This window comes from Astatotilapia calliptera, chromosome 15 (genome assembly GCF_964374335.1).
Source record: "Astatotilapia calliptera chromosome 15, fAstCal68.1, whole genome shotgun sequence".
Taxonomy (NCBI): domain Eukaryota; kingdom Metazoa; phylum Chordata; class Actinopteri; order Cichliformes; family Cichlidae; genus Astatotilapia; species Astatotilapia calliptera.
In genome coordinates, this window is record NC_137436.1 from 4,309,059 (window position 1) to 4,334,192 (window position 25,134).

The 25,134-nt window shown below is 40.7% G+C and overlaps 2 protein-coding genes across 2 annotated transcripts; one reads left to right on the forward strand and one right to left on the reverse strand.

Annotated features, from left to right (window-relative positions):
* Positions 1-12,325: 12,325 nt before the first annotated feature.
* Positions 12,326-16,422, forward strand: chgb (chromogranin B). Its single transcript, XM_026142848.2, has 7 exons — positions 12,326-12,481; positions 12,674-12,720; positions 12,807-12,897; positions 13,213-14,515; positions 14,712-14,811; positions 15,002-15,112; positions 16,044-16,422. Exons 1-7 carry the CDS (start codon positions 12,436-12,438, stop codon positions 16,122-16,124), a joined length of 1,779 nt encoding a protein of 592 aa, XP_025998633.2. The 5' UTR covers positions 12,326-12,435; the 3' UTR covers positions 16,125-16,422.
* Positions 16,423-16,472: 50 nt separating this feature from the next.
* trmt6 (tRNA methyltransferase 6 non-catalytic subunit) lies at positions 16,473-24,902 on the reverse strand. Its single transcript, XM_026142849.2, has 12 exons — positions 24,565-24,902; positions 24,215-24,345; positions 23,913-24,022; positions 22,370-22,461; positions 22,188-22,271; positions 21,974-22,098; positions 21,685-21,855; positions 21,259-21,425; positions 19,991-20,076; positions 19,192-19,294; positions 18,875-18,961; positions 16,473-17,054 (listed from the first exon to the last, which is right to left on the reverse strand). Exons 1-12 carry the CDS (start codon positions 24,681-24,683, stop codon positions 16,893-16,895), a joined length of 1,437 nt encoding a protein of 478 aa, XP_025998634.2. The 5' UTR covers positions 24,684-24,902; the 3' UTR covers positions 16,473-16,892.
* Between the last annotated feature and the right edge of the window lie 232 nt (positions 24,903-25,134).

The following is a 25,134-nucleotide window of genomic DNA, read 5'->3' on the forward strand; positions in this document are numbered from 1 at the left end:
TACTTCCCAGCAAGGAGAAAGAGATGTGAGAGAAATGTGGCCATGCAGAGCTGTATGTCCTGCTGTATTCTTGCTGTATGTCAGCAAGAATGCCGGAAAACTAATAAACTAAAAATCTTGAAACTTGGTGGAGAGGTGGTGTGATGGTTCAGAGATGAAAGCGTCCAAATACATAACACCAGAGGCAGATAAAAAGATTGAAAACACTGAGTCTAGGCTTGGGGTCTCATGCCTTAAGCAAAATATACAAGGGAAAAGGTAAGAGGCAAGGTCCAAAAATCCCAAAGCACACATGAAACTTTTAAGAGACAAAGTATGAATTAAAGTAAAGGATATTCTAAAGTCATACACAAGGAAATCTACAAAAGAACATCAGGAAATAAATGTATAAATATAAATGTAAATGGGAGGTTCAGCAGTGAGTACGAGCATAAAATAAATCTGGCAAATGTGAATATGAGTGGGTGCATGAACTCACCAATCATTTTGTATTTCCTTCTGATATCTGTACCTGAGCTGAGGTGACGCAAAAATTTCCCCGTTGTGGGATCAATAAAGTCTTATCTTATCTTATCTTCTTAACAATAAAACCACTTGTGGGTGGTAGCAATCCTTTGCAGGTTTTAGGGTGGGGCCTAATCATTGCTGTAAGTGGGTGTGTTTGTTTGACAGTAATGTTCAATTCAATTCAATTCAATTTTATTTATATAGCGCCAAATCACACCCGATGTAATGTTTCCCAGAGCAACATTAACAAGATGACACTGTTCCCATCACCTTTCTGAGGGTTTAACGCTGAGATCAGAGTACACCGAGGTAAATGATTGTCCGATTAAACTCATGACGAAGAAAACTCACGGGAAACTTTAAAAAAATGAATATGTCATAGACAGGATATTTGGGCGAGGACTGCGCGGCTTTAGTGTCTCAGTGGGTCTGATGTTTAAAAAATTGTTTTCTTTCTTCTTTGATTTGCTGATTTCATGTTGAACTCATAGATAACACTGACAGATTCTATTTGATGGCTTATAGTTTCCATGTGAGACTTCTATTACAGACTATTACAGGTTACAAAATTGTTAGATAAAAAGATTCATGCCAGCAAGCACTCTTTCTTTTTCCACAAAGCAGTGAGGAGAATGTGAGTGTTGATTAATGCGCTGAGCCAGGTATGGCAATATATTTTGGCAATATATGTCACAGTCATCAGATGAAAACAGACTCCAGTGTCCAGTTAGGTAACAGAAAGAGGGTCAATTGCAGTGCTGTGCTTTGTCTCTACAGCAGCAACATTTAGGTGTTTGATATGAGATCATAGCAACCCAGACTCACCTACGTTCCAAAGCTAAAGTCAGTGTAATCCATGAGTTCACACAGTTGTCTCACCTATTCTGATTGAGCTGAAGCAATTACACTAGCAGAAACAGAACTACGGGATAATAAAACCAGATCCACCCCAAAGTCAAGAGAAATCCTTTTACTGGGTGTAGATATTTAGTTAGCAGCGCCACAAGCAAGCTCTTTGCACTTTGAGATAATTCTAATATCTGTGTCTGTGCTCGCAATGTGAGCTCCGCGAGCACACTTAGAAAGTCATTTATATTCTAAATTACTCTTTGCAGAACACCATGCTTTAACGTCACTGGCTGCGATACGGCAAATTATTAACACCCTGCAACATTTTCATATGCAGTGCCTCTTTATCATTTTGTATCATTACCAGACAGATAAATTTTTTATATTCTGAGATTAGAAAAACATTTCAGTCCATTTGTGTGGATAGAGCAAGTAAAATATGATCTCTTTGATCATTAAAACACTGAAGTATTTTCTGTAATGTGTTTTGTTGCAAGTATTTACAGTGGGGGAAATTTAATCTCCTGCTGAATTTTTAAGTTTGTTCGCTTGTGATGGTGCTTTCATTTTAATGGATGCAGACAGAATATAAACCAAAAATCCAGAGAAAAAACATTACAGAAAAAGTTATGAATTGATTTGCAGAATTTGCTAGAACTCTGGATGCCACACATTGGTTGTATGCCCATTAAAATCAGTCATCCAGTCATTTACAGATAATCCTAATCTCCGTACACAGAATCAGTTTCTTCCATTCCAACCTCTCCACTACAATGTGCAAAACCAAAGAGCTATCAATTATTTGGCCATGGAAGAAATATCAAATGACCATCACTTGCTCTTGGTCTGAAGATCTTGCTTCATGGGGGTGAGGATGAACATGAGAGAGATGGACGATCAGCCCAAAACTTGTTAACGATGTGAAGGCAGTTTGGATCAGAGTCACCAAGAAAACCTTTGTTAACTAACTACATTGTAATGGACTGAAATATTGCTGGTCTTTGTGCTCAAGAAGACACGAATGTACACCTGTTTTATGAATGATTCAGAGAAGGCTTGGGAGCCGGTGCTGCGTTCAGATGAAACCAAAATCGAGCTCTTTAGTATCGACTTGACCCGCTGTGCTTGGAAGAAGAGAATCAATCAATCAATCAATCAATCAATCAATCAATCAATCAATCAAAACTTTATTCGCCACATGCAGGTTGCCCTGCAGTAAAATGGGACCCCCCCCCCCCCCCCCCCCGACCTTACACACACAACACAGACATCACATGGGGATACAAGTCGGAGATCGGTAGAGTTACAGAAAAACACTGAAATGTACACTACAATGGGAAAGTACAAGAGGAAAAAAAGAGACCTCTACTCATGCTGTGCTTCCATGGTAGGACAGCATGAGAACAGGAAACAAAAAAATGCTGAGAATGACCTAAAGAACATCTCTCCACAGTAAAGCAGGAGGCTGTTTTCTCCTGTGGGTACAGGACGCCTTCACTGCATTGAGCAGCCATGTAACACAACATCTTGGATGAGAACCTCCTTCTCTCATCCAGAACACTGAAGACGGGTTGTGGACTAGTCTTCCAGCATCACAGTGACCCAAAGCATGTAACAAAGGCAACAAAGAAGTGACTAAAGAAGAAGCACATTAGACTCTTGGAGTGGCTCCAGACCTCCATCCTAGAAAATCTGTGGACTGAGTTGAAGCTTCAAATACCAAGGATTTAGGGTGTTTCGGTAAAGAGTAAATTATTTCCCCCACTGTAGTTACAACAAAACACTTGCAACAAGATAATGACCAGACACACATCATCCTGTGCTGAATGACGTTTCCCTGTTTAAAACGTGACAGCTGCAGTGATGCATCTACGTTACGTTCAGTCATCGGTTAGCAGTGATGTGACTGAGACTCGTGTTCACATTCATGCATGCAAATCTGCTCTCAGACTCATGATGGCATGTTCTGGAAGGAAAAGGCTGGATGCAGAAATGTAAACACATGGCATAGAAACAGCAAAGGAAATGCAGCTAGTGGACTTCAGGGCACACACAACAAATGCTTCATGTCATATTTATTGATGCAGCAACTACAGACTCTCAATGAGCCCGAGGGAGCACATAAAGAATGTGCGTTCTCTTTGAAACCCTCTGCAGCGGTGTATGTCACCACGGCTGCATTGTATATAATCAGGCTCATTTTCATTGTATCTTTTTTCTTTTTAATTTCATAACTTGCCAAAAATACTTTTAGACAACATCTAAACAACTTAGACTATAAAGTAAACATGTGAAACAGGTGAAAATGATTTTTCAATGTCCACGTTTATAGTGAGTAGGGAAGACGGCTAAAGCAGATGACAGCTATCATAAAGTTCACTTTATTGTTTTAATCCCCTGCTATCATTCTCATGCATCTTTGTAGCTGTGATAGTGAGCAGTGAGTCATTCATGTCTTCCTCAGACGGGCCGGTAGACACTGACCGAGGACGTGCGAGTTATACGTCAAACATGCTGCGTTTCTACCTGAATAAAATCAGATAATCAGATTAATGGCTGCCTTTCTCATACATCGTACAGCTTGAAATCACAGACCTTTTCAGAGTAAACAAGTGACAGGATCACTCTGTTCAAAAGTGAGTTTAGGGAAAGAAAAGGAAAAATACAACAAATTACCAAACTACCAGTGTGAGTGGCCTTGCTATGAGGCAGACTTAATGATTAAAAAACATTTTAAACACAGACCTTGTAGTGAAAAATAATTGGGGTTTTATATACGCAAGCATATTTACAGTTTTTGTTTATTAAATAACATAAATAACAATAAAACGCATACATAACACAGAATTATTGGTGTAAGTGTACAGTCACAAGTCAGCTTGTTTTCATAATACCTTCCGAAAGGCTCTTTCTCAGCAAGTGATGCCCTTTCATGAGAAATTTTAAAGTAAGTTTTCCTTATTCAAAAGATGAAAAAGAGAGCAACCCTCTTCACCTATTCTCCTTGTCTGTGGTTAACCTATCCAATAAACTCAATGCATCTGGGCATGTAGACATGGTCAGAGGGACACACTGAAGTTTAAACTGAGCATCGTAATCGGGAACAAAGGCGATTTATGTGACTTTGTACGTGGCATGGTTGACTTTGATGGGCTGGTTGGAGTATTTTAGAAATTACTGGTCTACTGGGATTTTCAGCACAGAGAATGATCCGTAAAATATAGAAAATACCCAGTAAGTGTTAGTTCTCTGCGTGAAAATGCCTCTTTGATGCCAGAATTACAGGAGAATAACCAGATTGCTTTGAGCTGATAAGAAGGCAACAGTAACTCAAATACGACCATGGCTCAGGGGGTTGGGAAGCGCATCTGTAACTGGAAGGTTGCCGGTTCGGTCCCCGGGCTCTCTGTCCTGGTCGTTGTGTCCTTGGGCAACACACTTTACCCTACTGGTGATGGCCAGAGGGGCCGATGGTGCGATATGGGAGCCTTGCTTCTGTCAGCCTGCCCCAGGGCATCTGTGGCTACAACTGTAGCTTGCCTCCACCAGTGTGTGAATGAATAGTGGCATTGTAAAGCGCCATATAAATCCAATCCACTATTATTATTATTATTATTATTAAATTACAACACATCAGCAGAACACCATGTTGGGTACTACTCCTGTCAGCTAAGAAAGGGACTGAGGCTCCAGTTTGCACAGGCTCGCCAAAACGGGACACCAGAAGGTTGGAAAAATGTTGCCTGTTTGGATGAATCTCAGTTTCTGCTGTGACATTTGGATGGCAGGGTCAGAATTTGGTGTAAACAGCATGAAAGCATGGATCCATCCTGCCTTGTATCAATGTATCAGTGGTTCAGACTCCTGTGGGGAAATGGTGTGGGAAATATTTTCTTGGCATACTTTTGGGCTCCTTAGTACCAACTGAGCATCGTTTAAAATCCACAGCCTATTTGAGTGTTATTGCTGACCATGCCCATCCCTTTATGATCGCAGTGTGCCTGTGTTTTGATGGTTGGTTCTAGCAGGATAACACACCATTTTATGAGGGTCAGATCATCTCAAACTGCTTTTCTGAACATGACAATCAGGTCGCTGTATATTCAAATGACCCACAGTCACCAGATCTCAATCCGATAGAGCACCACTGGGGTGCAGTGGAACAGGATGTTTTCATCATCCGACAACAGCTGACAAATCTACATAAACTGTGCGATGCTGTCATGTCAACATGGACCAAAATCTCTGAGGAATGTTTCCAGCACCTTGTTGAATCTGTGCCACGAATAATTAAAGCAAAGACAATCTCTGATTACTCTCTTTTTCACAGTTGGGCATTTTTGTAAGAGAACACTACTAGAAATTCATCAGCAACTAAACAGAATAACAAAGAGGCATTATCACATGTGTGCTTTGAATATTTAGTGATCAGCTTACACAACAAACATTATGTGCTGTTTGCTCCCACATCAAATATGCAGCAGATCTCCAGATGAAGCGTGTTCAGTGTTAATAGGTCAGAGATGGCAAATAATAATCGCAAGATGATTTTGTTTTGATTTGCACACATAGATAAAATAGACAGATAGTAAGTATTATTTATTGTTTTATTGTCCCGCAGAGCACACCGGTGTGATGCAATTGGTGTAATGCAATCTCCTATTTGAATCTAGCACAAAGGTTACCTTTCAAACCAAAAGGCCTCACCGTGAATGCAATCAAGAAGTTACCCCTAGGCTCTGTCTGAGGCCAGTATAACACACTGAAGCTTTACACTTATTGACAAGCTTTAAACCTTTGAACCTGAGGCAGAATTTAGATAAAATAATCCAATTTCTTATTCACCGCTGTCTCGGTCCTGACTCAGACCACTCAGTGTTGTCACTCCTGTGAAGAATGCAAAACATTAGTGTCAATTCAAGTAAAGGGTTGAAGGTCACAGCAGTAAAGATGCTTTAGGGGAGAATCAGCCAATTTTAATATCACTTCAGTCGAGATTTTAAAGCAGTGAATCGCTTTTCCCTAACATGTTTTTATACTCAAAAGTTACTGCTTTACTGCACAGAAAAGGATTGCATAACTTAGTTATTGACATGTTTTACAACCTCTGCAGTGAGCTTAAGGAGATAAAGCCTTCCCTGTAGGTATTTTGTAAGCAGTTCTCAGGTGCTTAATCCGCGTTACAGTCATAATCATGCAAAATGCAATATAATACTCCCCAGTCTGGACACTGTGTCCAAAACAAAACAAAACCACTGTGTAACCATTGTGTAAATTGTAGTTCTACAGTACACTATGTCTTATCTGCCTTTCCTCAGCTGCAAGTAGTAGGGACAAAAATCAATGACATGGAAAAGCTAGTTTGTATTTTGTGTTTTTATTTTAAAAAGTCTCTCAAAGTCAAAAAGACACAAGCATTCCTGTGCAGGAACTTTAGTGAAGCTATAAAATGTGATTTTTTCATGTATTGCCAAGCTAACACCATTCCCATTTTCTTTTATTTAAAAAAAAGAAGAAAAAGAAGAAAAAAAAGAAGTGTTTTCAGCTTTTATTTGCTTCTCCTATGAAGAACAAACGGACTTAGACTGTGAAGCTGTCGTCCCTCTTGTGAGCTCTTTCATGTGCCATATTGACGTGGTATTATGAGACAACAAAGGCAGAAACTACAGCAAGCCAGCAAGAAAAAGCAGCGACGAGAGAAAACGAGGGGGAAATAATGGAAAAACTTGAGTGCTCTTTTAAATCTCTCTTAGGAAGAAAATGTGGTCTGATAAAATACAAACACATGCATCGATGCTACACTGCCTCAGCGTCAGCTTGGACTTACGCTTTAATCACTATTTTGATGGAACATTTGTCTGTGTCTCTTCATCACAGTTATTGATTTGATTTATGTGATAGCCACATTAACATAAAAAAAAATCAATACTCATTATTTAAACCCAGGAGAGGAGAACATATGCAGCAGGACCACATTAAATGTTCATTCACTGCAGAGGTTCAGTCCAAAAGGTTGTAATTCTGCTGAGATGTGTAGCAGTCAACATTTGTTATGAATAAATTCTTTACAAATCCTACCATGTGAATTCATGGATTTTTTTTCACATTCTGTCTCTCACAGTTGAAGTGTACCTCTGGTGCAAATTACTGACCTCTGTCATCATTTTAAGTGGGGGAACTTGCACAATCGGTGGCTGACTAAATACTTTTTTGCCCCACTGTACATGTCTCTATTAGAGACTGCCGAAAAACAACACTAGATGATTTAAAATAAAATTAAAACAAGAATCAAGGACAAATATTCAACCTTGTTGCACAGTAATTAAAACTAGAGAGAGGTCAAACTCTTTTATGCCATCCTTTTCTTTCAGTATAAACTGACTGGATTGAATATTAAACTCATTAGTTGAACTGGACTTTGCATGGATCTTGGCTTGATTTGGTTAGTTTATTGGCCTTTTTTCCCGCTACAATTGCAGCACCATAAGTTCTCAATAGAGTTCTTTTTATTTTACTGCCAGACTTGAGTGCCATGCTGTCAGCAGCAGGGTCCACATAAAAACTTTCATTAGCTCTTGCAACCAACTCGACAGTCTGCTCAAGCCTTCCTTGTACAGTTTGAGATATTTTGCTCTCTTAGCTGAGTGTAGCGATGATGCTATCTCCTCAATAACTATACTTCATTAGCACATTTTGGCAAACAGCTATGTAACCACATTAAAATGAGCCGGTCCTGTGCTACCATAATAAGTACTCTTAATGTTATTCAGCAGGAAACGCACAAGCATTTTGGATGAATGAGTTTTCACTGGAGGTGGATTATGCAGTCAAAATGATGATATGGATGTATAACAGTGCTATAATGCAAACACACAGTGTCCTCACCGTGTAGTGTAAAGGCTCAGTGACCTTTATTCTTGAAAACCCTGAAAATCCCATATTCACTTTATTCATATTTATTCTCGTTTAAGTAGCACTTGGTATTCTTTTCTCCTTGAAGACTTCGTTAGAATCTTCACCTTTACTAAAATAAAATTTTAAAAAAATCCTAAAACCATCTGCATTAATAAAAAATGACTCATGGGTGGTGTCAGAAGAGCTCAGTCACAGTACCCAGTTCTACAAGTCTGCAGCTCACAGTCAGACAAACACTGAAAGAGTGCCTTCAGGTTCAGTGGGGCATTCAGCCCCATTCATTCTCTGTCGTTGGCCTCAGGTTATCTCTCTGATATTTAATTAAGGAGCTGAATTCTGTTATGAAAATGTTGCTGAAGCTGAACAATAAGTGAGGTACATCCAGTAAAGTATTATCATATTATATTATAAAATTAAGCCTTCACCTGCATGGCTGCTAATTAGGATAATCTAGATCCTGAATTAAACAATTAATCAGAGCTAAATCCTCTTTATAGGCCATTTTATCCTTGCAAAAGCCTTTTGGACCCCATTGAGTGCTGTATTGAGAAAGCACCCTGATGCCACAATGAAGGTGCTAATAGCATTACAGATCTGGATAAAGGGAGATATGGCACAGCCTGCTGAGTGCATAAACAACCAAGCTGTTCTGTAATGACACCTTCATGGGTCATTTGGAGCTTCATTTTCATTCTTTACAGCTTATTCGTTTCTATCGTCTTTACCCAATGGTCTGCTTGGTCTTGTTTGTTGAATATCTAGCAACAGAAACACCAGGAGCCACAAGTGGTCCAGACTTTTTTTTCCCATCACAGTGTGGATCCTGCTCTGAATCCTAAACTGTGATGAGGATAATTAGCACAAAAATGTTATAGCTGAAGAAATGGCATTTGAGCGATACCACATATAAAGTCAAAGGAGGTGGAGGGGCTCTCCATCTTTCACCAACCCCCATAAAATATAGAAGAATACAGTTTTCTTTCATGATTAATTGATTAAGCTTAGAGTTAGAAACACACTGTTTTTAGTTTTTGTTTCACCAGTTTGGTTGATTAATATTAGCTTGGTAGAAAACACAATGACCCACTTTTCTGGTTGATTCAAGGCCTTTTTTCACTCTTGGTTTAGGTAGTTTGTTTTGGCAGTGTGTTTTGATAAATAAGAATTTGGGAGAGAGGTTTAGTATTGTGAGACTTTAAAAAAAAATTAACTTGCATTTAAAATGCTTACAGTTCTTTTAAACAATTGATTTAGGTGCTCTAACATAATTTGGGAGCTTGCCTGAGATTTGGAACCAGAACCTACTACAAATCCAGTTCTTGCTGATGGATGTGGCATATTTTTTGCATCAGGCATTACCAAAGTTTTTACAGTTCACCCTGAGAGAGGCATGAAAGGTGACATTAAACGCTACATGTATAAAGGCTAATTTACACCTGGATGTAGATGTAAAACTGTCTGTGAAGCTGGATTTAAGAAATAAGTGCTTAAAGCTTTAAAAACATTTTTAGCGCCATCTTCTGTCAGTACAACAGTCAATCTTAATAATCCCCACCCACCCACACACACAATGCTGTAATTGCTGAATAAACAAAACAAAACACACAATTTCCAGAGTCCTCTAAAATGCTTCGGGGCCTCATACAGCAGCAGACAAGATATATTCCTTTTGGAACAAAGAGAAACTATTTATGGTCAATTGTGCTGTGATAGATGTTAAAAATGGATGGGTGCTAATTAGTGAGAACCTTTAGTCTTTAGTACATCAGACTGTGCCTATATACTAATAAGAAGCTACTCCTTCACAACAAAATATCAGAAAACAATGGTGCATTGATCATAGAATATTAACAAACGCACGTGTATTTGACCAAAAGTGACTGTACACAGACTCCCCTATTGTTCTTGGACTATCATCAAAGTCACACAGTAGGTTTGAGCCAAACACAAAGCTTGTCCCCACCAAAGATCAAAGCGCGGTCGAGGCTTTCATGCGGCCCACTGCATTGTGTTCATCATGAGCCACTTTGCCTTTTGTTCATTCATGTAAATGGAGATGATGAAAGAGGTGGTGTTGCTGCAGACGAGCCAATCTGAGTCGTGCTCTGAGAGACCAGCAGAGCACTCTGGCTTCTCCTCTGAAATCCCCTGTAAGCTCCTACAGTATATCTTCGTGGCTCACTGAAATATTAATCGGGCCTGGAGCAAAAGCGGCAAAGCCACAAAAATCACATATACAGAAGCACATGTGAATGAATGAACACACATTTACAGACACACACACACACACTGTTCAGGCCACAGGACTTGTATAATTCAGTGGCTCAGTGCTTTTGATATCTACTGACTGCATGGCTCACTGTGGAATATTGAGCCTCAGACATAACTTCCTCCCCAGAGACAATAGAGGAAACTGCAGAGCTCTTCTACCCTACTGCTGTTCACTGAACACAAAGCATACACACTTGAAAATGGTCCTCCTATATTTCACGCCACAGAATCAGTGTGTATTGCTTGTGTGTGCAATACACCATCTGGCATTACAGTTTTATGTTCTGAACAGTAATTAATTCAGTCACCCCAAAGGAGGCTCTGTGCAGTAACAAATAGAGATGTCAATAACCAGTCATGTAGGGATGACAAGCACAGACAAGAGTTCAGATTTGTGGTAAGCAATATTCCAATTTTGCTTGCAGCGGTTGCAGTTTCTGGACTTATGCTTTCCAAGACATGATTGAATTTGAATGTATTTTGTGGCATTTAAAGGTCAGTGCTTCTCATCGTATGTAAAAAATACTTATCTAAAAACATCCGAGATGGAACCACTTTAAGTTTTAAGCATTCTATATTGTCAAAATTCTCAGTTCACTTTTTAATTTGATTTGTTGTTGTTTTTTCCCTTCTTTTTCCTGCGTCTGATTGCACTGTAGACAAAGAGAGAACAAACTGCTGTACAGGGAAGTGAAAATGATGCAAAGTGCCAAAAAGAAGATGCCAGGACTTGTCAGTTTTAATGTCCTTAGCCATGCTGAGGCCAGCTTACTACGTCTGAGCTCTGTCGCTGCATGTGTCAGCTCATTCCAATCCAGTGTTTGTCATAAAGACAGCAGCACTCACAGATCCTGGCACTGTTTATGCACAGCCTAGTTTCCCACAAAGTTGGGAATGGAAAGAAAATCTCTACACTTACACACACCCACAATTGTACTTTGTACATTGCAGTGGGTAAATGTTCGTGTTTCTCTATGACAGCGGGATTACACACCTGATCAGGCCCACACTGCACCAGAAAGATCACTGCACAATGAAAAAAGGCAACAATAACAATATCAGTAACAATAAAAACACCTCTACACAGTCTTTTTTTCTTTTGATTTCTTCTTATATGCGCACCAGGCAGGATTAACCACAACAACTAATGATGCAGATCTCCATTAGTTTTCCTCTGCTAGTGCTGAAGCCCACTGGCTCCCAAGGGAAAGTGGATGGTGCTCGCTCAAAGGTGGATGAATCACTGGGGAAATTTGGGTACAGTTCTGACTTTCTTTAGCGCGCACACCCAAGCCGTTTGGGCAAATATAAGGGAGGAATTATATAACTACAACCGGAAACCGCAGAGACAACTGATATTTTAAGGGAATTAGCCACCAGGCATAACCTGAAATAAACATAACTATTTTTCTAAGGAGGACACAAGCACCAGCAGCAAACAGAAACTTCTCTGGGAACATCGAAAACGACACTTTCAAAGTAGTCTTGTAAGGTATCACGTTGCATAACATCTTCGGGGTCGTGTCGTGTCCACCCGCCGTACCAGCAGGACAAACACGCCGCATGAACTCTTAATGCCAGCGCCTCTTTAACCTAACGTGTCACCTGAACGCACCGCGACAATAACCGGATTACAATTTGGCTTCCCACAAAATGTCGAAATTCCCATCAAGTCGCTCTCTTTGCAGGTCTAATGAGTCATGACATTAACTGAGCCTAAGGTTGTTCCTCCCACGCCCCTCCAGCCCACTCCTCTCTTTATTTAAGGCGCTCCTCTGCTGCAACACTCAGAGCAGCAGGCGCACAGTCAGCGCAGCTCTCTCCTGCCGCCGCGGAGGGACGAGAGCTCCAGCTTTGTCACGTTTTCCCGGATTTACCCGTCAGCTCGTCACGATGAGACTTGTTCCAGTCGTGCTGGCGGTTACGGCTCTGTTGACAGGTAGGTGAAAGAGTTATGCCTTTCTTTTTATTCTGTTTTTTCACCCCTTTTTTGTTGAGTGCTGTGCAATAAGTTTCTTCAGGACCATGGACAGAGACGCCATCGATTCCTCAGATTCGCTACAAGCAAACTATTCGCTTATCAACCTATATGTTTAACACAGATACATTTTTTTTAATTATTCCAATGCAGGAAATCTTGCGCTTCCAGTTGGTAAAGAAGAGCAGAGAGAGGATGTGGTATGTTTTTCGATTCGTTGCTTTTTAATCAAAGCATTTTCTGTGCAAAGATCTATATTGTTATTTAGCTCATTTGATTTTTCCAGGTAACACGATGTTTGGTTGAAGTTCTGTCCAAAGCTCTCTCCAAACCGGACTCTCAGGTCGATCAGCAATGCAAAGACATCATCCAAGCAGGTCTGTGGCACAAATGATCGGTTGGATAATTCCAGGATTGTTATTATTATTTATTTTTTTAACCTTCAGACGGGTAAAACAGCACTCAGAGCGCAAGTGAGAAGCTCAAAGCTTTGAGCAGGTATAAAATCAGGCAGCATTACATTAAAAATGATCATAGTTTTCACATGACTTCTCTAAAAAAAAGTAGTGCTGATTTCCTCAGATCATTATTCTTTTGATCTAAAGGTTAAAATTCCTCTACAAATCCATCATAACTTGCACCTGTGTAGCTCTTTGTGGATTGTTTATAATATTTCTTTTGCTCTGTCACAGGTATTATACATGCCCCGTTGGACAAGAAGAGTGGGGATGGCTCAGTAACTCATGAAGAGATAGTCAAAGTTCACGCAGAGCCAGTGGCAAAGGCAGCAGATGTGAAAGACATCGAGGAACTCCTGAAGTCTGTGGAAGAAAAAAGAGAAAACCCAGAAGATGAGCGCAGCCAAGAATCCTGGAGTCTGGGTGATGAGAAGGACAAGAGACATGAGAACGATGTGGAAGAAGAACGGGAGAAGAGGAGCAGCTGGAGGCCTGGAAGATTCCACCAAAGAAGGCACAAACGAGGAGAGGAAGAAGAGGATGGCGAGCGCAGCCAAGAGAGTTGGGGAGTAGATGAAAAGAGGTCAGACGATGAGGAAGAGGAAGATGAAGACAGAGAGAAGAGGAACTGGAGGCCTGGAAGATACCACCAAAGAAAACACAAACGAGATGAGGAACCTCTAGGAGAAAACGAGGTAGATGAGGACCGTAGCCAAGAGCGCTGGGAAGCAGACAAAAGGCACGGGGATGAGAATGAGGAGGAGAGATACAAACGCATTTGGAAACCTACACATCGCTATCATCACAAGAAAACACCCCACAAACGCAGCAATGAGCCATCAGAGGGCGAGGAAGATGGAGAACGTAGCCAGGAGTACTGGGATTTTGATGCCGGAAGAGATAAGAGGAACTGGAGACCTGGCAGGTACCACCAGAGGAGACACAAACGAGATGAAGAGCTGTCAGAAGAAGCCAAAGAGGAGCCAGAAGAAGAACGCAGTCAGGAAGACTGGGATTTTGACACTGGAAGGGAGAAGAGAGAATGGCGGCCTGGCAGGTACCACCAGAGGAGACACAAACGAGATGAGGAGCTGTCAGATGAAGCTAGGGACGAACCGGATGATGAACGCAGCCAAGAAGACTGGGATTTTGACACTGGAAGAGAGAGGAGGAACTGGAGGCCTGGCAGGTACCACCAGAGGAGACACAAACGAGATGAGGAGCTGTCAGATGAAGCTAGGGACGAACCGGATGATGAACGCAGCCAAGAAGACTGGGATTTTGACACTGGAAGAGAGAGGAGGAACTGGAGGCCCGGCAGGTACCACCAGAGGAGACACAAACGGGATGAAGAGCTGTCAGATGAAGCTAGGGATGAACCGGATGAAGAACGCAGCCAAGAATACTGGGATTTTGATACTGGAAAAGAGAAGAGAAACTGGAGACCCGGCAGGTACCACCAAAAGAAACACAAACGAGATGAGGAGCTCACAGAAGAAGACGCGGAGGCGGCAAAGGACAGAGACGCAGCTTTGAGGTACTTCAAATATTTTTTTCACATCAAACGACTTCTACTGTTAAGTGTCGCAGGTTCATTGCCTGCAATCTGGAGCACAAAATACTGCAGATTACTGTAAGAACAGAGAATAAAAGCCAAATCTCACAAATGAAACGTGCTGCCATAAAAAACGAATAAATAAGAAGAAGTTGGTAAAAATCTAACCATTTTTCAGATATCTTGCTGAGAAGCGCAATCCCTGGATTTACCGAGGCTTCTACCACCCAGCCTGGTTTAAAAGGGATTCAGAAGAACACACTGCAACCTCAAACAAGGTAAGCATGAGGTTGTGACAATACAGCGTTTGACTGAAGATAATCAAATGCATATGACTGCTCTGTGTGCTACATCAAAGAGCGCTTAGTTTTGACATTTTTCAACAGAATGTTACTTCACCCAGTCTGAAGTCACTGTATATTTTTGTAGACACATAATGTGTTTTTTTTCCCCTTTTTGTCTGTTCAGATGGATGAACTGACCAAGTTGCTGAGCTATAAGATAAACCAGCTGGCTAACCACTCTCCTCAAGAGGAGGCAATGAGGAGCTCACAGCAGAGAGCACTTACACCACAGGAGGTACAAAAAAACAAAAAAAACAACAACTATAAAAGGATGCATTCACAAGTGCAAAAAAAAAGTGTTTTATGCCACTGATGAAGACTGAAAATTAGTCTTGGAATCACGTCTGTCACTTATACTGATGATCAGAAGGGTTCAGACAACAAACAGGTAATTTAATATTACAAAAAGTCAGTTCATCCAAAAAACGCAAACTGATAAAAAAAACCACACTGCACTCTGCAGCTGTTTCTGTAAACTATTTGCACCACATTTAGCTGACCTAGTAAAACCACGGAGCGCATCACACACCTCCACCGCACCGCTTCACGAGGAGAAAAAGCAGCTCGTCTCATTAGGGACATCTCTAGCCTGCACCGTGATCCTGGGATTTATCCTTCAAAAAGCTCAACGCATCTGTGCAAATGCACATCAAGAACCGCCCCTTGTGAGCATGTCCTCAAAACATAAAGGAGAATCTAACCAGTGCATTCATGAGCAGCGACTCGTCTGGCTTGCTTTGAATCTGCGTGCTGACTTCCTCACAGCGCTTCTTTCTTTTTTTTTGCTCTCCCTGCACCAGCGTTTTATGAGTGCTGCAGTAATCACAGTAAGAACCACATGACTGCAGCTTCTCAGAGCAAACAAAGTTATAATATACCCATTAAAAAAAAAAGAACTAGAGCCTACAGAGACCTCCCTGTCTTTGAAGCAGAAAAACAAATTAGGGAGGCGATGGCATAATGATTTATTAGTTCTTCAGCAATGCAACAAGCATGACGAGGGACTAGTTAACCTAAATGACCAATTACAATATTTTATTTGAAGCAGGCACAGGGTGGCGGGGGAAATAGAAGGAAATGTATGATCATTCAGTCCTGATTTCTATTCCAAATGTGATGCTGTTCCAGCAGGAAATGTTGGTAATGTGTTAATCTGTGTTTTTCAGGAGAAAGAGCTACAGAACCTGGCAGCGATGGATATGGAGTTGCAGAAAATTGCAGCCAAGTTGCATGAAAACACTGCATAACTGAAAAACAAAAAAAAAAAGTTGCAATTTTACTGTATGTCTCCCAGTTTAGTGTGCTTGCAGTGTTAAAATGAAGAAAAAAAACAACAACCCTGGAGCCTTGCCAAAGCATTTTAGCTGAGTTTTCGTTTTTGTGATATTTTGATGTTATCAAATCAAACAGCATGGGAATGGCTTGGATGTTTATATTCAGAGAAATGTAAAAACAATATATACATATATGAGATCATAATTACTTAAATGTGTTCTGCAGAGTTTGTTCTGACTGCACTCAATAAACAGTTATTCTGGGACCAAACCAACATCTCTCCTTTATTTATTGAAGAAAAAACGTGGTCACACATTTGGTTCTTTTAGTACTGCTTTTTAATGTGCAGGTAGAAATGTAGCCCGCAGTAAAGCTGCATCAGCAACTGTTTCATAAAACAAATGGCAATTTCTGCAAGAATAACAAAATAAAATAAAAGCAAGTTATAACGTAGAATCTGGAAAGCATAAAAAAAACAAACTTTTACTTGTCTCAGGACAAAAACAACCAAAGCTGTTACTCTCGACACACAAACTATAAACTGGCTAACAATTTACTCCTCATCTCCACTGATGTGAGCACACCCGGCAGGAAAAAGTGTTCTGATGAATACAAACCAGACACTCGGTCTCCCCTTACTACTGATGGTGTCAAATCAGTTCAACAGCACAGGAGGAAAAAAAATCCCTACAGGCCTCTGGGAATGTGCCCTTAAAAAGATTTGATGCTTCTGTATTTGTTTATCCCTCCGTGTCTTCCAGTTTCTGTCTCTTTGGCGCTGGTTCTTCAGCTTGCTTAGAGCCTGCAGGTTTCGAGTGGTCCGTGGCAACGGTCGTCCCTGAGAGGAGGTAGCCCCCGCCCCCGCTCATTAGTAGCAGAGGATGTGTCCTGTCAGGCAACACCTAGGGACCAAACAGAGTCTCAGTCAGGAGACATTAACTCTGCAAGAATGGTTAGAGGGTGAATAACACTTTGGTCCTGAGAGTCTGCAAACATGCATTTATCTAGTTGCTGCTGCTTAGTATCCAATTCTGTAAGAAGCAATAGGAATGAAAAGGAATGCAAAATAAAGAAAAACAAAAGTAGGGAGTCTAATAATTTATCAAGAGCAGTGGCAATTAATGTAATGTAGTGATGCTCCCAAATGTAGAAGGATTTTATAAGTTAGTCCAAAGTAAAGTGTTTAGAAATAAAAGAAGCTTCAACAGGGATAATCAGCAACATCCCCGTGTTCTAATTAATTCAATGCTTGCAGTTTCTAAGCGGAGAATTAGATTCTTTTCTGGATTGTGTCATTACACATTGTGAATACTTATGGTTAAGCAATAGATCCTGGTGGGACAACAACCAATGAATCGAAAGATAATAATCCACAATTATTAATTTGGGCAAATATATTGGGCCACACCTCTTCATCTTTGAATAAAGGTGTCCCATGTCCACATGTGTATAAAAATCAAGCACCTAGCCATGCAGTCTGCATTTACAGACATTTGTGAAAGATCGGGTCCATCTACACAGTGTTTCAAAAGGTCTCAACGTTTATACATCGCTGCTATCATCAATTTGAGCACGACACTGTAACAGGATGTTATCGCAGCAAAAAGTTTGGGAAATTTATTTCTTGTTCGGCTGTAAGTGTGAAAATATTTACAAACCAAAGCAATTCAGCCACAAAGTGGAAGTCCATGTAACATTACAGACTGCTTAGGCAGACAGTGTTAAAAAAGCCTGGAGTTCCAAACCTCCTCTGACATAAACATCAGCACAAAACTGTGTGCTGGGAGCTCCAGGGCATGGATTTCCATAACCGAGCAAATGAGCTTCACATCACCAAGCACAATACCAGCGGAGAGGTATAAAGGTGCCAACACTGGACTCTGGAGCAGTGTTCTGTACAGTGACAAATCACACTTTGCTATCTGGTGGTCTGATGGGTGGGTTTGGGCTCCCTGCCTGTCTGTTTTGTTAAATTTGTAAAGTGTGGTAGAATAATAATAATGCCATGGGGTTGTTTTCCTGGATTGGCCTGCCCCTCTTTGTTCCAGTAAAGGAAAAGCTGGAACGACCCTTTTCTGTTGCAGCATGATTGTGCCCCAGTGCAGAAAGCAAAGTCCATAAAGGTACGGCTGGATGAGATTAGTGTGGAAAACTTCAATGGCCTGCGTAGAAGCCTGAACTCAAGCTCACTAAACACCTTTAACGTGATCTAGTATGAAAACTATGGGTCAGGCCCTCACGTTGAACATCAATATCTGAGCTCACAAATCTTCTGGATGAGAGGGCAGCAGTTCCCACAGACACACTCCCAAATCTTCTTTAAACTCGGTTTTTATTGTTACCATCTACTTTTTTAGTACCTGCTCAGTTGGGGGTCCAAGCGGTATGAGTCAATGGGAAAGTGTAATGTCAACTCTGTATGCCACAGACTATCCAGTCAGCGGCAGCACTTAATTAGTCATGAGAGCAATTCCTTCACAAAAATCAAAATAATAACAAAAAAAAGTAGCAGTTGAGTCGAGTTGAGCAGAGCCGATGCTAATGGAAAAGAGGTAATTGTCTAGTTAACCTAAACAGTGATAAAGCAGTTAGCTGTGCTGATTTGAGTAATAATTCCCTGTTGCTTGTTGACTATGAGCCACCTTCATTATACTTTGATTATAGAATAGCTTCAAATGCAAAAAAACAGAAAGCACACACAGTGCAGAGTCCAAATATTTACCTGGTAATGTCTCAGCCAGGTGTCTGTGAGTCTGAGGTTGACTGTGCCGCCACATTCCTTGAGTTTCTTGAAGCACTCTATGAGAGGCTGCGGAAATCAACATAGAAAATATGACAGATTGCTCTTTCTAGCAACATGGGCATGAAGGAAGTTAATAAGTTCAAGCAACCTCTTGGCGGTGATAATGCCCATTGCATTCATGTGGTATGGCAGCCCCCCCCATTGGATGTCTAACCAATACAAGCCTGACTACAGTGGCAACTAATGAGAGATCTCACTTATTAGCTTTGTTCCGTACGGGACATGGAAGATCTTACCTCTATATACTGGGAATAAACTACAAAAGGCCTGGAGGGTGAGAGGAATTTGAGCAGGCCCAAAAGGACGGGACAGGGGTGAAACCGGCTCGATATAACCAGCCTGCAGGTGAAGAAGAGAGAGATGATTAGGCAAACAAGCCTAGTATGAAATACACTGTCAGCTGTACAGGAAATGCGTAGGTAGGCAATACAGCAATTCAGTAACTAATGCTGCATGCAAGACATTAACGCAAGACTCAAGGATTTAGTACCTTCCTGTAGTAGACATTCGTACTATATTTCAGAAAGCTGAACGAGACAGCGAGTCAAAAAGGGTGATTTAGGACAATGTGATTATCATAAAGCAGCAGTGATTTAGAGGGGAATCAATAGGGAAACAAGCTCAACACTTGTATTCCAGTCTCAGATGTCACCTTGATAACAATTTATCCATCAGTCACAAAACAACTATAAGGCGTTCTTCACTTTATATGAGAGGAAGCTGCTGAGCAATCAATTTACTTACCCCGTAAAGGGCAATGTACAATAGTCAATATGTGTGTGCTCAGAAGAAACAAATAATTTCTAATGACTTTTATGGAGATAGTTAATGACACTATAATCATTCATAAATTTCTCATCCCTGTGATCTACTGTAATTGCTTCTTTTTTTTTTTCTTTTCTTTTTTTTTTAAATGACCTGGTTGAATATGGAGTAATTTTTAAAAAGGCAGAGCCGGAGCGGAGAGAGGTGGATGTTAGAAAGAGCGGGATGAGAGACAGAAATGTCGATGTAGGAATAAAATCAGACACCAACCCGTCGGCATTCCTTCCTTTCAGCAGGGCGGCGGTAGCTGCCAGCTTCCTCTGCTTCTCCTCTAGTCTCAGCTTTTTCACTTGAGCCTGTAGAAAACAAACAAACCCTGAGGTCAGGAAACCATATGATAGTATGTGTACTGTTGAGAGTCATCAATGATGTGTCAGCATCATTGATGACTGTATCCAGTTGTTTAGTGATGATATATTACCCGTCCAATAATACTATTTATGCTGCCTTTTAACTTTGGCCCTGTCAACAAATGCTACTGTCATCCTTGTTCGTTTGTTTTTTTAAATAGTTTTAAGACTTCATGTGTTTTTACATCCATTGTTTTTTGGTTATGGTCTGAATTAGTAGATGAGTATTTAGACATGTAGTTTTTTTGTGTGTTTTAGTTTCTTTTCACTCAGCTAATCCTCCAAGTGAACCAAAGGTGCCACCACAAACCACATGAGAACGAGACAATAACATGGAAAATTCATCCCTCATACTTTTATGTATTAATACACATCTATGTTATGTATTAATAGTACAGCCGAGAATGCAATCCATACATGGCTACAGAAACGACTCAATCTTGCAGCGTGCCCTTGCGAGTTGGGTCGGATCACGTTGTCACCATAAAGAAACTGCTCTGGAATTAGTTTGGAACTGAGACCACCTCCTCCAAAGGGTCTCCGTATGATTGCTTTAGTCTGCACACGAGCATGATTACAGTGTCCACATCTGTACTGATTAACTGCACCAAAGAGGAATACTGTCCAGCCAACAGAATTTTTATTATGCAACTTACGCAACCAAGCATGCAGTGCCATAATATTGTGCTGTGGATGGAAACTCTAACTGTCATCTAACTTAACTTCACCAACCTTCAAAAACCTTACCGGCACTTATTTACTCATGTTCCTTTTTTGAGTCCAAAGTGACAGGAGGCTGGTATATTTTTGTTTTTTAGGACATTAATCATCTTTAGATGTCGAGTACCTCACTAGCTTAATGATAACTACTGCTAAATCTGCACACCCATACATATCTTCTTTGCCATGAAAACATGGAAGCCACATTTGACTGTCTGTGCAACTTCTATGAAGTCAGAGTAGCAACTTCATAGCAGCATAAAGAATTGGGAGTATTTACTCTAAATGGTGCATCTGTGTTTGCTTCCTTTTATGAAGTGAGACTAGCAGGCTAGCTCCTGTTCCTGATGACAACAAAACTAAGAGGATTGAGGGGGAAAAAGGAAAATGCATGAACGCTGGACACACCTTGGCTTCTTTGAGTTTATCCTTCTCCGTTTTCTCCACGTCCTGACCAGCATCATCACCAGTGTTGGTCACCATGCTCTCCTCCTCTGGAGTGCCTTGCTCTTCTGCCTCAGGCTGGTTTTGCTTCTTCTCTGCAGCCAAGTTCAACTGCTTTTCATGAGTATTCTCTGAAATGATAAATCTTTGTCAGCGTAACATTGAACACCATAAAGTATGATTCAGTCTCTTGAATCATACTTTACGGGTCAAGTTAGATTTAGGTTATTGTTTTACTTTCTGAACTACTGAATTAAACGTTTTCTGTATGCTCACGTGAACAAATGAAGATCAAACGGAAGAGAGAAGCTATACTTCTACATCTGAAACTAAAGGGGTGTAACTATCTTGAAAAGACTGTTAAAAAAAAAAAAAAAAGGCGAGTTTTACCAGCAGTGGGGTCTTTGGCACTGGTGTCCAGAGTTCCTGCCAAGAGAGCGTTGACGTGGCAGATGGGAAACTCATGCAGCGTGTCGTGAAAATGCGCAGGAAAGCCAAAATTCTCCACTCCCGCCCGCACTGGCCCACCCCCTGGGTACATTTGGATCACTGATCCGTAGCCTGGATGAGGAGGAAGCAAAGAGTATTTATTCAAAAGATCAAGGAAAAGATGTGTGCAAGAAGAACAAAACAAACAAGAAAAAAACCTTAATAACTGCACAGAGAAGAAGAAACTTGCCTCCCATTCTTTCCATGATGGATCCCAGTACAAGCCCAGCACAAGTCTCAAACACCAACACCTTACTGCCAGCGTGGATGTTCGCCAGAGTTAGCATCTGGGCAAGTGTGTCATACCGCAGGTGGCTGCGGCACATGGAAATATTTGTTTCATGTAGACATCTTACAGCTATTTAAAGAAAACACACTTACTGATAATTCATGTGCTGACTCACCAGATCTTCCCTGGTTCGCGGCCGTGGTACATCATAGCCAGGATGCGACAGGACGGTTTTAGAATCATCACCGTATTTTCATACCTGCAAAAGACGGGAACAACCGATAACACTAATTAAAACACAGCTCGTTAAATAACAGTCCAGAACAGGCTGTGGCTGTATCATCATAAGTGACTCACTTTTTCTTCTTCTTCTTGATGTATTTAACCTGGGAATACTCAGTCTTATCTCCGAAAGTGGCGTGGTTATCTACGAGCTTCTTAATGATGTCCTGTGATGACCAAACACACATACAGTCGCTCGTCTCACTTTATGTTGGAATACAGCAATTTAATTAAATCCTAAAAACACAATGTTCCCACGAAAAGACAAAAACACAATGTGTTCTGTCTCTTTATTTTCCTACAACTTTGCTATCATGTATGCGGGACTCAACGCCAAGCCTGTTGGTTCCCATTTAAGATGTGCAACCACTAAAATCTATTTTAAATAAATATGTCATATGTTTAACTGCTTGTTTACACAAGTCTCTAAAGCAGTAACTCATTTAGATGTGTACTGTGCTAAAGTCTTATGCCACCCCCTATTTCTTTACATTGTGCTAGGAAAATGGGGGAAAAGGTGCAGCACTTTATTGAAAAATCTTCAAGCATACATGAAAATACTATATATATATAAATCAGAAATCGACAATTCTAATGACCAGCCTCAACTCTCTTAGGCAGCTTTCTTGCAATGTCTTTAAGTAGTCTTCAGGAACAGTTCTCCAGGCTTCTTGAAGGACATTCAAAGCTTTTCTTTGGACCTTGACTGCCCTTTGTCCCCTTGTCTGTCATGATGATCCCACACCAACAAAGTTGAGGTGCAGGCCATGACTGATAGTCTTCCATTCTTTGCATTTCTATCCAGGTTACTTCACTGGCACTATGTTTGGGATCCTTATCAAAATGAAGCTGCTGCAAATCAGATGTTTTCCAGGTGGTAATAGATGGTGGATCAATATCTGATAGTAATTTTCTGTGTTCCTAATTCCATCAGTTTTGCCAAGATCCTCAACACTACTGGCTGAAATGCAGTCCCAAACCATGACAGAGCCTCCACTGTGTTTTACAGATGGCCATAAACACTCCGTGCTGTACCACTCACCTGATCTATTCTGTTCTTATTTAGGAATATCAGGATTCATCGTTCCATGAGACTTATCGCCATGGATTCTCAGTGCAGTTCTTCTGTAATTTGGCATTCACAAATTAGAAGTGGACTTGTGAGATTTCGTTAAGGAAGCATTTCCTTCTGTAAAAATAGCTGCTGTTCCACTGAGATCATTCCTGATGAGGCTTCAGTAAACAGTGAAAGGATCAGCTGAATGGCCAAATGAATCTCTCAGGTCCCGTGTCATGACTTTACAGGATTTGTTCCCATTTCTTTATGACATGACTTTCACATAATGTTCATTGGCTTTAGATAGTTTTTCAGGTCTGCCTAGCTCTTAAGGCATCCCCTTGTTGGTGCAAAAGTACTATTATCAGTATTAACCGAGTTACCTTCTGTATTTTTCATATATTCAATTAAAGTCATCAATTAGAGATACTGGTCAACATTGGTTTTCCATCCAATTTGCAATGAAAAAAAAAAGTATTTTTTACCATCACTCTGTAAGATAACAACTATAGGCAGTACTCTGACACATTTAAATGTGAAATTGTAAAGTTTCACATGTACCTGACCCTTCAGACCTTTCTCTTTAAGAGCCTCAATGTCATCCCTGGTCAGCTTCTGTGATTTGCCATCGTCAACAATGTTTCTGTTGTCTGTACCTGCCTCCACTGCATCTGGGAGGCACAAACAAGCACACAAAGACACTACTGTAAGTAAAAGGTTATAGGCGGTAGAAAGTCTATGACATATTTATTTGGGTATAGAAGGTGGTCGTCACAAGTCCAAATGCAACTGGTAGCATAAAAGAGTCAGTTGTATATCTGAAAATATGAAAAAGACTTAAGATTTAACAGCAGGTTACACACCAAGGGGGCTTGCAGTGTCCTTGAGCTCATGTGGCTTTAGATTTCCTCCAGACAAAATTTCAAATGTGGTGCTGTACAGCTGTCCCACTGCATTATCGAGGAAGATCCACTGCTTCTCAAAAATCACCTTTCTAAGAGAGACAGAAAGAGCAGTTTGTTAGTATAATCTGCATAATACATCTCACTGCACACATGCTTTGATCTGAAAATAACAAATGAACACAAAAGCATCTTATGTGAGCTAATCCTCAGTCTGTGCTTCTCGTAAAAATATTATGATCAGCACAAATTCAGTGAAGTATTTAAGGTGGTTAAAATGCTTCTATTTTCCTTTAAAGCTGTCAACTTACTTCCTCGGCTGAATCTGCACAGCTTTGAAGATTTCCCCTCGTTTCAACACAACGTAGTCACCCTCTTTAATTCTGTACTGATTATCATCGTCTCCGTTGTCCGCCATAACGAAGCTCATAAACGAGCTAACTAGCTCAGCTGAACGATAAATGTTTTTCTCAGCTAATGATTCGGGGTCTTCGCTGTCAAGGCACAGTTCAAAAAGGCACTACACTACCCTGCATAAATAGCAAAATATCCCAAATTAATATTTCCACGTGTTAGCTTTCACTTCTCTAGCTTCTCAGGACGGCTAAACGAAAGCAGAGTGCTGCTGGTGCCATGCTTCGACTTACTTGCCTGTGATTGGCTGGTTAGACATCGACGAGCTCGCTAGCCAATAGGAGGGTATAGAGTGAATAGAAGTGCGCTAAGTTTAACTTTAGAGTTCAGAATAATCGATATCATGGGTACGGGGAGGGGAAAAGGTGATCTTTCCCGAGAAAACGGCTTCATAGCGGGACTTAAAGAAGCATTGGAACACAATAATGCAAAATTATATTCTGTATATATAACGTGTTAATCTTTAG

Excerpts from the sequence above, each read along its gene's own strand:
- chgb (XM_026142848.2), top strand. The coding sequence starts at position 12,436 with ATGAGACTTGTTCCAGTCGTGCTGGCGGTTACGGCTCTGTTGACAG. Across the intron at positions 12,898-13,212 it reads CAAAGACATCATCCAAGCAG|GTATTATACATGCCCCGTTG; the intron begins GTCTGTGGCACA and ends GCTCTGTCACAG. Across the intron at positions 14,516-14,711 it reads GACAGAGACGCAGCTTTGAG|ATATCTTGCTGAGAAGCGCA; the intron begins GTACTTCAAATA and ends ACCATTTTTCAG.
- trmt6 (XM_026142849.2), bottom strand. The coding sequence starts at position 24,683 with ATGAGCTTCGTTATGGCGGACAACGGAGACGATGATAATCAGTACAGA. Across the intron at positions 24,023-24,214 it reads GGACACTGCAAGCCCCCTTG|ATGCAGTGGAGGCAGGTACA; the intron begins GTGTGTAACCTG and ends TGTGCCTCCCAG. Across the intron at positions 22,099-22,187 it reads CGCGAACCAGGGAAGATCTG|CCACCTGCGGTATGACACAC; the intron begins GTGAGTCAGCAC and ends CATGTGCCGCAG.